The following is a 14,235-nucleotide window of genomic DNA, read 5'->3' as shown; positions in this document are numbered from 1 at the left end:
TAATTCTGATTTTTGCATTGGAAAAGGAATAGAGCAGGAAAAAAGAGAAGACGACAGCCAAAATTATCAGGGAACTCTGTGGAAGCAGTCACCCTAAGAAATAAGAACAGTGTTAACATTTAGAAGACTCTTTATAACCTGGCTGTTTCAATGGGCATTTGGGGATTGAGAAAGCAACAATGTATGATCCTAGGATAGGTGCAGGTGCTGCTTATTATGCTTGGCTACTGTGAGAAACAAAAAGTTGGACTAAGATGTACCTTGGCCTGATCCAGCAGGATTGTTTCTTTGTTCAGAAGAAGTACTCTTTCCTGACCTCTGTCATGATGTGTTCTTTAATCAGGCCAATCTGTGGTCAAGAATGCAAGAAAGCGCTTTGACTAGAGCAAAGTTTCTCATATTTGGCAAATTTAAGATGTGTGGACTTCACCTCCCAGAGTTCCCCAACCACTATGCATGCCAAGGTTGAGAAACACTGAACTAGAGGTGCAAAAATTCTATTTGCTCAGTTGTAATTTGTGAAAATATTTTCCATGAATTGCCCAGTTAGTTGAACAAGTCTATCAGTTTAACTTCTGCAATATTCAAAGAATTTTCCTACAATGCAGGGACATAGTTCTTTTCAAGGATTCAGCTTACATCAATAACTAATGCATAGAGGAAGCAAGTGTGCAATTTTCAGTCAGCAGGACAGTAAAGGTGAGCCATCCAAAGTGAGAAATGGTCCCCAAGCTGCTTTTGACAATGTAGGAAGAGCAGGCATGTGCAGCCTCATCCTCACTTTCCAGATTGGTGTGTTTTACATGGTGTAAACACTTTAAAAAATTAGTATCTTCTAGTGAGGTATATGCATGAGCATTTACACAATCAGCATCTCTCTCTCTGTCTGCTTTATTCCCCTACAGTATGCAAAAAGCCACATTACTGTCATTTTAAATATTTTGCATTCCCAGTCCAAAATCATTTTGTTTCAACAGGCAGTTGGCCTGTAGGCTGACTGTGGGCACTCATCCATACTATGATTATTACTGTGGTTGTTTTTAACAGGTTTGAAATACTGTTTCTGGTTGCTCCTTAGTCTTGCTGCATGAGATGGTATACAAATATTGTAAAACAGACCAACAACTGGTGATCTTCAGTTGGTTATTTTGAAATTGTACTCCTGGCAAACATTCACTAATTTTTAGCTTGTTGCATCAGGATATTGCACTGAAAACCATTGTTGCTTCCTGAAGTTGCATCTTAATCATTCATATATGTAATAGTATGCGGGAATGACCTTGGGAGATAGGAGGAAGAGCCGCAGAGGAGACAGGAGACAGGAGGAAGAGCCGCAGAGTAGGCAGTGGTCAGATAAGAGGTAGCTTAGCCCATAAAAGCAATGGCAGTTGGAGTATGTCTCAGAAGGGACCCTCCCTAGTTTTGTGGCCTGTAAAGGGGGGAGAGATGTACTTTCAGACTTGCAAGATGTTATGGACATTGCTGATGGAAAGGGAGGTGGCCCTCTCCAGGGGGAGAAGCACATGCGTAGTTCTGATTCTGTTCAGCTTCCTATCAAGAAATCCTAAAGAGAAGTGACTTAACTTTCTGAGCTTTTCTAGTAGGAATCGCTGATACTTTCTCAGTTTAGCAGGATTCTGTACTATAGGGCAGAACAATAAACACTAGAGTTAAAGCATCCAATCGCAGTGTGGTTCTTAGTCCTATATCCTGACACAAGATTCTGTTCATGTAACCGTACAATCAAGTTAGAGCTGGTACTTCTGGGTGTGCTTCTTCTTTGGACTACCTCGCAAAGCTGACAATATAGGAGGTCAGTTGCACTAAAAATTTACTTCTGAGTGACATGATTAGGAAGTCCTTTCCTTGTACTACTTTCAGAGGAACATTATAGATTACTATAATGATTTCAATATAACCATTTTAGATTAAACAAATTAACTGCATTCAGAAGTCACATTTCATATGTAGTAAATATATATATATATATTTACTATGTATGTAGTAAACTGTATAAACTTTATAGTAAAATAAATAGTAAACTGATTAGAGTATAGGACTTGTACTGGAGGGTGATGTAGCTTCAAATTATTATTTGACCACTGGGTGTCCTTGAGCCACTCTCCCCCTCTCTCTCTCAACCTACATCACAAACTTGTAGTAAATACAAAATAAGAAAGACATCACTATAAGCTACCTTGAATTCTCTTTAAGTAGGAATAATAGTAATAGTAGCAGCCTGTAGAGACTTTCTGTATGGCCACTACAGATGGCCAAGGCCAATTCAAATCTTTCCTCCCTGTGCATGCATGTAATTGTACATGATGGAGCAGTGGGGGGTACAACAGCCTGTCTCCATTCATTCACAGCTTTGATAGTTGTCTTTTTTACTTTACCCATTTCCTCTTCCACTCCCTGCCTGGATAGTAAATCACACTGTAGTTTCAGCAAGATGACTTTGGTGATGATATGTGAACCAACAAACCATGATTTCAGCAAACTCTCCCTACTAAAATGAGTGGATCCAGGTTTGTAATCTTGGATCAGAGGGATTTGCTTTATCCAGAGTTTGCTGGAACAAGCTGTAGTTTGACAAAACCAAGACATCTTCTATTAGGTTATTCACAAAAGGAGAGACAGGAAAGACTGGAGGAAGGAGGAGGCAGTTCTTATGTCTAATACTGTCTGGATGAGGGATCTCTTTCCCCTACAGCTGAAGGCAAATACTTGCCACACTCCCGCCTGGAACTTTGTCATTGGGTGTCATGGGCAGATCTGGAGTAAGGGATAAGTTTGTCATTCTTTGAGTAAGAGTCAGAGAGTTGTTGAGGGAAGAGCTCCATCCACTTCCCTGGAATGGGAATGCAGAGGACTGTGGTCATGGTGGGAGGGGAACCTGGCAGAGAAGAGGGGAGGAATAGGTTTGTTTGGACTGCACAGGTATTGGAAGGGTTCTGGGGAGGGGATCATCAGCAGATTGTCACGCAGCAGCAACATTTAAGGACAGCTCAGAAGATCTTTCTTTAGGGTGCTGTGACAGATGAAAGATTTTTCTGATAAAATTGCTCATATTTGTTTAGATCCAGACTCCACCTTAGCAGAACCAAAGGAAGTAAGTGGGGCAAAGTCGGGTGAGGTGATCAGGGATTCTTTTGAACCTGAGGCCACTGATTAACCCCACCTCAGTAGGTTAAAGAGCAGGCCTGCTGAGAAGAAGCAGGCCTTTTTAACAGCTGTCCCATCTCTATGGAATGGGCCCCACCTCCAAATTCCATAGGGGCCCAATGGTCCTGTTATTTCACAGAACAACAAAGATCTGACTTTTTAAGAAAAAAGCAATGCCTGGAATTGTTTTTAATCATTCTGAATATCTGAATGTTGGTCGCTTAGAATGTCTGAAGCGGGGCAGAAAATAAATTTGAATAAATAATGCACAGACTCACTTCAGATCCTTCCAAACCATAGCTTGAAGAATTGGAAAATGAGATGTGTGAATTATTCTTGAAGACCCTTTTGATGGTACTGCTCACAGAATGTCTTGTAAAGAAGGTCCTGAAGGGTATAAATATGAGAATAATTGGGCCTAAAAATTCATTCATGAAATTGTGGTGACTCAAAATAGTATTCAACTTCCTCACTGCCCTCCCCCAAAGCACTTATTCTTGACTGCTGTTTCACAAGCTGTGATAAGAAAAAATGTAGAATTTCAGAAACAATTTGCAGCATGGTGCAGGCCAAGATGGGGCTACTCAGCAGGAGAAGGAAATAAAATGAAATGCCAATTTCTCTGTGTGCATAGAAATACTTGTTCTGTTTTGTTGTTTTTAACTGACTTCTATGAGGTTTTAAAATATTCTTTTCCTAGCATTTTTTTTCTTGTAACTTTGAATCTGTCAAAAGAACCTTTCAACAGAAGAGAATATATGGAGCTCAGGGTTGAATTATGGAGTCCTTGGTGCTCTCTGAGCTTGAGGAACCAAACTCAGAAAACACCAAGGACTCCACAGAACCTTAGTTATTAAGTGGATTAGAAGGAGGGAGGAAGGAAGGAAGGAAGGATATTCTTGTTGGAATCTGGCACATGAACTGCAATTTACTATCCTCACTTACATTGGTCACCTGATTCCATGGTATAGCAGAAGCCTTTCCCTTTTGGATGTGTTGGCAATGAAACTCCCAGAACTGAGAAGATTTAGTAGGTTATTAGCTGCTTCTGGGTAGAATCTTCTGGGTAGCGTTTGTTCCATTTTGTTCTGAAGTTAACTTCATTTTCGCTTTCCAGCTGCCATTGTCATCCAGAAGTGGTGGTGTCATATGAGCCCTTGTCTGGAAGGAGAGGAATGTAAAGTGCTTCCAGATTACTCAGGTTGGTCATGCAGCAGTGGAAACAAAATTAAAACAACCAAGGTAAGTGGATATATGTACTCATTCCCTGCTCTCAAGTTGACCTACATCAGGGGCTGTGGCAGCAGACAAATGGGAGATGCATTAGATTTTCCAAACTTTTTTTTAAAAGGATGCACAAGAGAAGCCCAGATTATATCAGAACTATAGTGGGTGGGAAAGGACAGTTAAACCTATTCTTTTTTCTCATCTAAATTCCTCCTGAAATAGTGCTTGCCCCCCTCTGCTCCAGGGTGGAAATCACATATATCACTAGGTAGAAACTATGTTTTTCTCCTTGGGGCAAATAGCAGATGAAGAGGCTTTACATGCTAAGAAAACATCTCCCTGCTATACTGTGTCCTAATCCAATCTTCTCTTCCTCTTCCGATTTTAGTTCAGAGGTGGGACATCTAATCACATCTCCATCCATTTTTATAATTTTATACACCAAGCATGGACATTTCTACACCAAAGCCCTCTTGATGTGTGCATTGCACATGCCCATGCATGTAGACACAAACATCTTTCACCTTGGTGCCATATCTATGGAAAGGGGACATGCCTTTTGCATCAGTCTTTTGGGACTGCAGTTCATCTTCTGTAGTAGTTAAGTTACTGAAGAAGAAGCCATGCAGTTTAAGGTCAGGCTTTACTAATTACCATAATGTTCCCAAAGTCAGTGGTCTGTTCCTGCTATATTATGGAATGAATGACAATCTTTTGTGGGAAGAAGTAAAAGGCTGACACTTAGAGTCAAGGTTGAGCTAAGATTGTAGCTTCTTTCTGGTACAAGTGACACTAATCACAAATCTTTAATGCTGCCTTTCTCTTGGTATCCCCATGTTGGCTTTGATTTTGGGTCATATTAGAGCAAGAATTCTCACAAATGCATGCACACAAAAACTTTTAACATCCATTCTCTAGCATTTGATGAAATTTGATAAAATAAATAAATTAAATAAATTTCAGTGCAGCTCAGATCACTGCTTTGGTAGGGATGGGGAACTTTACACATACACAATAGATGTCCCATCTTCATTTCCTATGACTGAAGGTGGAATACTTTCTTGGTATTCACCAAGCCTCCTCCACACCTGATTCTTAAAAATTATATGAATTATTTTAAATTGTCAGCCCTGGGAATCACCTTTATTTTCAAAAATATCCCTGGGTCCTACATACTTCTATAGGCTTTTTTTTAAAAAAAAAAGAAAACATAATAGTAGATGGATGCAGTCCAGTGTAAGTGTAGGCAATTTGATGTCTTCTAGAAGTTTTGCACTTCAACACCCATCAGACCTAGCCAATATTGCCAGTGGAACTGGTGGTCCTAAACATCTTGAGGGTACAAGTTTTCTCTCCCAGTCCAGTGCTTTGTTTGGAAATAGGAACATTTGCTCCCTTCTCCTCTGCCAAAAAAAAAAAAAGTGGGGGGCAAAGACAATCTGAGGACTTCGTAGGGAGGACCTTGGTGGGTCAAGTGTATCTATGAAGACCAACTCGTCAATTTGCTTTCTGGGAAGTGCATATTTTGTAGGGCTGGTGGCAAAAAAAGTAGGCAATTGCTAAAGGGCAGCAAAGACATACAGAAAAGAGACTCTTTGCTGCCATTTGTTGGTCATCTGGATTTTAAGACTGGCCTCAGATGGTTTGTCAAGGTGCAAGCTGTATTTTTCAATATTTTTGAAGTTTTTAATCCCAAATTTGAAAGCACGAGGTAGGCCATCTCTGGAAACTCTAGATGTATAAACTTAGGCTATAAAGAGGAAGAACTGACAACAAAGCAGGCTGATGGTACTCTGTGATTTATTTGCAAACTTGCTAAATATATAGATAAAACCAAAACTAGCTTGTCAATTGGGAAAAAATACTCTTCTCCTAAAATACCTGGTTGATTTTGCCTCGCATTACTTAGAATCATGCCTTTGCTTTTGATACTGATTTTGTTGTTATACAGAGATGAATGTAAAGATTGGGCTTTCAAATCTGCCTGACAGCTTAAGCTTGTGTTAAATTTAAAGCATATGGCACATAAAATGGGGCAAGCCAAAGAATATGCATGTTCCCTAAAAAGTCTTTTATTTTTTATTTAAGGGACTATTTCCTATAAAATGGTAGCCTTTCATCATGATACCAAAATAAATTTAAAAGTATGATGACTCAGCCATGGAAATTAGGGGGAGGTAAGAATTTCCAAACATGGAAATATGGGGGGAGATGAGCTTCATTAGTGTGAGTAGCTTGCTGAAGTGGGAGCTTTGGGTTGCTCATATTCCAAAAGTCACTTCAGGTGAGAAAAAATGGTGTGTGCCTTCACATGTATGCATGCATTCTCTACATTGAAATAAATGGGGCAATTCATGTTCACAAAAGTGTTTGATGTATATTGGAGAGCATGTGACCAGAGTCATTCTCATCAACCATGTTGGACTAAACAGTTAAGTCTGAAAAAGCAACTATATTGGTCTTTCTAGCCACCCATCCCAGTTAGTCAGAGAATTTTAAGAGATAAACCAAACATTTGGATCTAAACTTTGGATAAAATGGCATGCTTTTTAATTAAGGTAACTAAATGAATGCTGTGCATTCAGAACATCATGGGATCACCTTCTAGTATCTCTAATTTAAAAAGAGGTGATGGAAAAAAACCTCTTCTGAGGCCTTTGAGAAGCTTATGCTAGTCATAAAGGACTCAGTGGAGAAATAGTCTGACCTGGTACAAATTCAACTCATTGGAACTTAGCTCTGACCTGACTTGCTGGAATGTAAGATGCGGCTCCTAGGCACACTTGCCTGGAGATAAGTCCTGCTGAATATAGTATGGCTTCTTTCTAAGACATGAGCATGGCATAACTCTGCCCACAGGCCTTTATTAAAGTACCAGCTGAAACTTTCAACCTGGTTTGTGTTAGTTGGTCATCTGACACTGATTTAAAGTTCAGCTTTCAGAAAACACCTTGGGGCTGGTTGACGTTTGCTTTGATGCAGACGTTGTTGTCACCATCCACAAGCTGAAAAATTCTGCTAGCTTGAAACAGGGTGCAGATGCATTGTATTCTGCTACAGAATGAGAGGCGTGCTCACTGCTATACCAGTGCCAGAAGAACAGAGATTACTGACAGATGAAAATTATTCTTCTGGAATGTACAATCCCAAGGCTCTTCTGGAAAGTTGAGGGAAAAGAGGGACAAAGAGAAAGAAAAGTTCCCTTATAAAAGTGAAAATCTTACAGATTGCTCATGGGTACACTTGTTGGTTTGTTTATCCCTATCATTTTTGTGCCGGTACCATCTAAGACTCAAGGCAGCTCACAACACAATAAAAATGACACAAACGAATAGTAAAATAATCAATGCAATAGTGCACATCATTCGGTCCTCGTATTTTAAAATTCATAATAAAATATCTCCGTTATTCTATAGAAGTAACAGTCTTGAAACCATCTACTCCCTAGGCATCTGCCATCTGTGTTGGCACCTTATACCCTGAATGCTGCATAAAGAGGACCATCTTTATAGACTTAAAATATCAGTAGGGAGAGCCATTCTGACCTTTGGAGATAAATGATCTTATCCCAGGAGGTTGGGGTTTACAGCATGCCTTCTCAGCCCATATGTAGTAGATAGGCAAATTCTATTTGGATCAGATAACCAGCCCCAGCCCCACCACTCAGCATGCTCATGCAGTATCAGTGTCATTTTACAGTAAGAGCTCTCTCCTGTCTGCAGGCAGGCAGCGGCATTTTGCATCAGCGGCAGCTTTTGAGTTGTCTTCAAGGGCAGCCCCATGTAGAGTGAGTTGAGAAGGTCATGTTCGAACACATGGTGATAAGAGCATGAGTCAGTGTTGCCAGAGCCTGCTGTTTGCCACACTGGATTATTCATTCAGATGCTTCTAAGCTGATTTTAGGTGTAAGCCATCAAAACAAATGATATAAGACTGATATAAGAGACTCAAAAGCACAACTGGTAAGTGTAAGCATATGAGCTGTTCACACACATAAGGTAAGACACCAATAAAAACAATAATATTTCAAGCCCATTTAGTATTCAGACTGAGCGGAGCAAAAGTCCATCACTGGTAGCCTATCACGCAGTTGGATATGGGATAAAAGCAGTTGGGTGTGTCACCAGAAACCAATGCAATCCAAACAAAACAAGTCCATGCAGTGTTGGGCAGGGGTAAAAGAACTGGCAGACCTACACCGAGTGGAAATTAGCATAAACGGTTTCTCCTTCTTCATATGTGTGAATATAGATTCCAAGTCTGATTTGGCCTTTTGTGCACATCTATAGTTGGAGATTAACTACTGTGCTGAATTAGCACCCAGGAGTGCCCTTAACTGGCTTTGCTTCATTAAAGTAACAAGCTATTAACTCCCCTCTTCAAAGAAGAGGGCCCCAAGTGTGCAATCTGCATCCCAGTGAAGTCAGTGGTGAAGCTCACTTTGATCTTAATGGGTTGGCATTGCACCCAAAGGTGCTGCAAGTATCTTTAATTTGCTAATTTGCCTGTGATGAGGCTTTTCCATTTTTCTTGTTAGTGTGTAAGTATGCTTTTCACTTGGAGAGAAAAACAAGGGCCAGGGATATTCAGATTAGATCCCTAAGCTTCCTTTCATACTGTGAATTTGTGAATGTGTAATGATGACTGAACTGGCGCAGTTAGTTCCCTTCTGGGCTTGCCAGGACTGCGGAAGCAGTTCATTATCAAAAGGCATCCCTCCATACAGAAACACCTGCACACACACCTGCACACACATACCCGTGTGCGTGCACGCACACACACGCACACAAACAAATGTATAGATGAAAGGTAAATAGATAGTATAGGAGGTAAAACTGATAAGGGCAACAAGCATTCTCTTCCCCCCTCCCCCTTTTTACACTTACAATTTAAAGTTATTTTCAATAGCTCAAAAATTCAGGACTTAAGTGGAAGCACGCAGAAGTGCCATTACTTCCCTGTTCAGTATTTTGTAAGCTGGCTGACCTTTTAGGTCCAGTGGGATCACTGTATCTTATCAACCAGAAGAGAACACCACAATATAATACACTTGCACATTGTCATGAGTACTGATGGTGAGCAGGAGGGGGCCCCTATCCAGGAGGGAAAACGCATGCGTAGTACTGAGGAGTTGAGCAGCCATTCAGAGAGACACAGATCAGACCCACCTTGACTTTTGGGGTTTATCTGTCTGGGTTTTTCCTACACTTCTTCAGTTTGGTAGGATTTTCTGTCTTATGTAGCAGTAATAAACGCTAGAGACCTATTCCTCGTCTCAGCGTGGTTCCTGGCTGTTAGGACACACATTGTCAGAAGGATTTTTATCTTGCATGGCAGGTGCTGTGCTTTAAATTTTTAAAGGATAAAGCCTCTCTCGTGGGTGCTTTGATCTGAAATCTTGCACAGAGCAGGACTCAGTGGCCTAAATGGCCCTTCCAACTAAACGACTGTGCGAAAGAACAGACGGGAGAACAGCCCTCATCTCCTTATCGGAATGAGTCCAGCAACAGGGGAGGGGACCAATGCATAGAAATGCAGTTGAATGCACATTTCTTTCTGTTTTAAGGGCAGATTAGAAGGAAACTAGATAAAGGCACTCACTCCTGGAATTAAATGGATGGCATTCTCATCCATTCCTATGTACTTTCTACCTCTTTGGCTTGGATCGGTCTTTATGCTAAGCCACAGTATGATTTGTTTAGTTTTGGCTTAGCAGATCATGTGAACACAACTATAGTAAAGCATGGTTTATACAGTATCCCTTGGTGAATGGGGAATCATTGCCTGGAATGCAAGTATCTTTGTTAGCAGATTGAAATGTGAATAACTGTTTAGATCAGCCTTTCTCAACCTTTTCACCCTGCAGGAACTATTGAAATATTTTTCAGGCCTGGGAGAACCCTTGCACATTCAGGCTCAAATATGGGCCACAAGTTACAAAAATATTATATTTGTTTCATGTGTAGGCCTGAATATCTGCATTAATAGTTTTCTTGAACTAAAAATAAAGAATGAAACTTACCTCTTTAATGTGAAGTTGCCTGAATTTGAAATAATTTTTTAAATACATTGTGATCTCCCCGGGAACCCCTAGAGACGTCTTGCAGAACCCTAGGGTCCCACAGAACCCTGGTTGAGAAACCCTGGTTTGGATTGTGGACAATATCACCATGGCATACAGGTTCAAAAATTATACCACATAGGATTTCCAACACTTGGTTATAATAGGCTCCACTCAGTAAAGTGTTTACCCAGAAAAAATGAGGAAAGTCCATTGCAGCAAGTTGATGGGAGTAACCAGTTTTATGAAATCTCTCAAACTCCAATGATGATAGACAAGCCAATGCTGATGTACTTTATACAGTATTAAAAATATTTTTAAAAATAGTTTGACAATAATTAACCTGATTGTGAAAGCCAGATAGACTGAGCATCCAATTTCTATATTGACCATACAGATTGAAAGCTTTAGAATTACAGGGGTGCGAAATGAGGACATTATTCTGAAGATAATGCATGAAAATCTCCTTACAAATGATTAGGTACTTGAAAAGTAGCTCAAAGCTGTTAGTAAGGGAGGCTTCAGCTTCTTTAAAAAGAGCTTAGTCCTCTCAGCAGCACTGTGGGGCAGTGCTGCATCTGAAAAAGTCATCTGATGAAAAAACTAAAAAGAGCATGTACAAAAACCTTGGCTAATGATGCTTTCGCATGTCGTTAATAGTGGCAATAACGGTTTGGACAAAATGAATTCTAGCACACAGATAAACCAGTTTTGAAGGGATTACAAAATTAAATAAAAATCAGTGGAATGTACTTTATTGTTTATATTCACTGAGCATAACTAACTAAATGAGCTCTTTTAAAATGTACATAAAATGTATTGAGGAAGCATAAAGGCCAAGGTAGTTATCTCAAACAAATGAAAAGCTTTCAATTATTCCTTATATATTGTCTGCAATCCTTTCTGTCACCTTTTCTCTGATTCCAGAGAGTCCTACCAATTCTTTAACTCAGCTCTTATCTTCTTTCCCTATATTGGGACCATTTCCTTCATGTGCACCACTACTTTCATGAAAAGTTTTGAAGACCAGGTTCCATGTTGTACATGATCCCCCTAGACCACATTCATAGGTTGTTAACCTTCAGTAAACATTCATGTGTTATTTTTAATTGAAATACCCACCAAGCTTCTTGAGATATCAGTATTCTTGCCTGAAATCTTCCAATATTTCAAGCAAGAATGCCAAAAACTTGCAACATTTAGTATTTGCAAGATTTGAGCCATTAAGAAAAATATCCCTGTGCCATGAAGCACTTGCAGTTCCCTTACAAAACTCTGCCAATGGTCTCTGGAATACAGATTGGGAACCCCTGCTTTAGCTCTTGTGGAGTTACAAAGCAGTATCCTAATTACTCTCTTATTCTTTCAAAAGTACAAAATGGGACCAGGTTATTTGAAGGATCACCTCTCCCTACTATTTCTACCAGTCCCATTAGGTCTGGCAGAAGAAGCTCAGGTTCCATCTGCTAAGGAATGCCATCTGGCTGGGCCCAGGAGGAGAACATTTTCTGTCATGGTACCCATGCTTTGGAACATCATCCCCCCGGAGATCAGATTAGTCCTGAACCTGCTGACCTTTTGAAAGGCCTTAAAAACTTGGTTTTGCCACCAGTCCTGGAGGTCAGGAGGCAGGGCTGAGCTCGTGCATTGGTTGTGTTAATTTGTGAATGATGGGACTGTTTTTTACCCCAGCTGCTGTTTTATATTTGTAGTTTTTGTTTTTCTGTTTTTGTTATGCTTTTATACTTTTTAGGTGCCCAGAGTCAAGAACTTGAGATGGGTAGCTATATAAATTGAATAAAATAAAATAAAATAAAATAAAATTTTTACTTATAAATAACTTGCATTTTGTAAATATAGATTTACACTCCCAATGTCTTTGTACTTTTAGTTGAAGAGAAATTCACACTGTAAAATGATATGCATCAAGAGGAATATGGACTTAGAAACTCCATCAATAAAATCCAAAACACTTAAAACCAGATCCCACTTTCTGAAAAACTAAAGGGAAAAATCAATACAATACTGTCACAAGTGCTCAGTATTTGGTGAATCTCTAGGAAGAAGGACTTGCAAAGAATCCCCAAACACCTTTGATTCTAGCTTCAAGTTTTGGCTTGAGAACAAAAGGTACATTCCCTGCCCCCCAAAATTGTCATATTTACCAAAATGTCGATCTGTAATTCACTGAAAACCAGGATTGGAAGTTTCTCATCTCCTTCCTTCAAGAGTGAAAATGGAAAAGTAGGAAAAGATAGGATGATTTCATAGCACATCATTTATAGTATATTGCATCCTGCTCAATACATGAGATGCATTTGCACAAATGCCAAAGCTAGACTCCTGTGCCTGACCATCTGCAGTTGGACCACTACTGTTGCTGGAGCACATCTAGCATCCTCAACACTTCGTCAACTAGTTAAGACTCACCTCTTTCCCAAGCCATTGGTTCTCTCATATATTACTGCAAAGATCTGTCTATGAGACTACTGAATTGGTTTTATCTTTGTATGTGTTTTTATTTTCATTCTGATTATTTGAACCTTCTGAAGACGTTTTAAAACCAATTACCAGCAACAATATTTATACATATGATTCTCACATAACTCTTTTCTTGGCTTGCAGGTAACACGGTAGCACAAAGTAAACATGTGTCAAAGTTGGAATAATGGGATTTACAACCAAATTTCCCGACTGCTGCACAGAGACATTTACTTGGCAAGGAAAGTGTCAAGTTTGGACCGTCAACTTTTCAATTTAGCTGGCAAGAACTAGAGCGGCCTTCTTTTTAATGATGATTCAAAACACAACTTTCTTACAAAGAACTGTAAGACAGGAACTGTAAGTCTAACCCTTTCATGTTCAGGATGAACAACTGTAAAAGAGAAGCCAAAATACCTACTGGAGTGTATCATCTAGGATTTGATGACATTTAAATACTGAAACTGCGTTCATATAACTTGTGGGAATCATTAGAGTAAGAACCAGAAATAATTCAGGTGGACATGATAGGAAAGACAATTGAATTAATGTTTAAATATTCACATCAATATATTTTTACGTAGGATTTAATAAGAACTAAATGAACTCATGAAGTAAATCATTATGCTCAGTAAATTGTAGCTTCTGCCAATCTTTATATTCTGTTAACAGTCTGTACATCTCTGTTCCTTTCCATTTGTAGAGTGTTAAAGAGTGTAGCGAGGATACTTGTTCTACAAGTAGATAGAGTTTACAGCATCAGACACGTCCCCCCATTTATAAAATAGCATTACAAGTGCTATTCTGTTTCAATGCATAAAGAAACTGAAAGAAAATGCAAGCGCTGATTAGATATTTCCACCCAACTTGAGGGATATTGAGGTCTCAGTTCACACTTTCCAAGTTCCACATACATGTGGAAATTAACAAGCTATATCACTCTAAATGATATAGCTTGTTAATAAATAAAAATTTTTTATTTATTAACGGCCAATAAATTTAAGTAAATAAATAAATAAAATAAAATTTATACATTGCTGGCATTTTCAAATGATGATGGTCATGGGCCGACGTACCATGGACTTCTGGAGTATAGAAGTCAAATAAAATGAAAAAGAAAACTATTTTGCTCACATTTGAATGTGAGTGTACTGTATTTACTGGAAAGGAAGAATACATTTCCTTGCCTGCCTTCCAAACATCACCAAAGTAGTGATTCATTTTAAATTCACCTGTGGAACAATATTGTGCAAATGAACAATATGCAAAAATTCATTATATTAAAGAAAGATGTTTGCAAA

The 14,235-nt window shown here is 39.2% G+C and overlaps 1 protein-coding gene across 1 annotated transcript in view; it reads left to right on the top strand.

The window, feature by feature from the left end:
* Positions 1–13,870, top strand: part of TAFA4 (TAFA chemokine like family member 4) — a 109,733-nt gene extending 95,863 nt beyond the window's left edge. The window contains exons 3-4 of the mRNA XM_063296418.1: positions 4,283–4,407; positions 13,079–13,870. Of these exons, the coding sequence (XP_063152488.1) occupies positions 4,283–4,407; positions 13,079–13,090 (137 nt within the window). The 3' untranslated portion in view covers positions 13,091–13,870. The remainder of the gene's footprint in view (positions 1–4,282; positions 4,408–13,078) is intronic.
* The last annotated feature ends 365 nt before the right edge of the window (positions 13,871–14,235 follow it).

This window comes from Candoia aspera, chromosome 2 (assembly GCF_035149785.1).
Source record: "Candoia aspera isolate rCanAsp1 chromosome 2, rCanAsp1.hap2, whole genome shotgun sequence".
NCBI classification, from domain to species: Eukaryota; Metazoa; Chordata; class Lepidosauria; order Squamata; family Boidae; genus Candoia; species Candoia aspera.
Note: the sequence above shows the minus strand (reverse complement) of the source record. Positions and strands in the feature narration are given on the sequence as shown.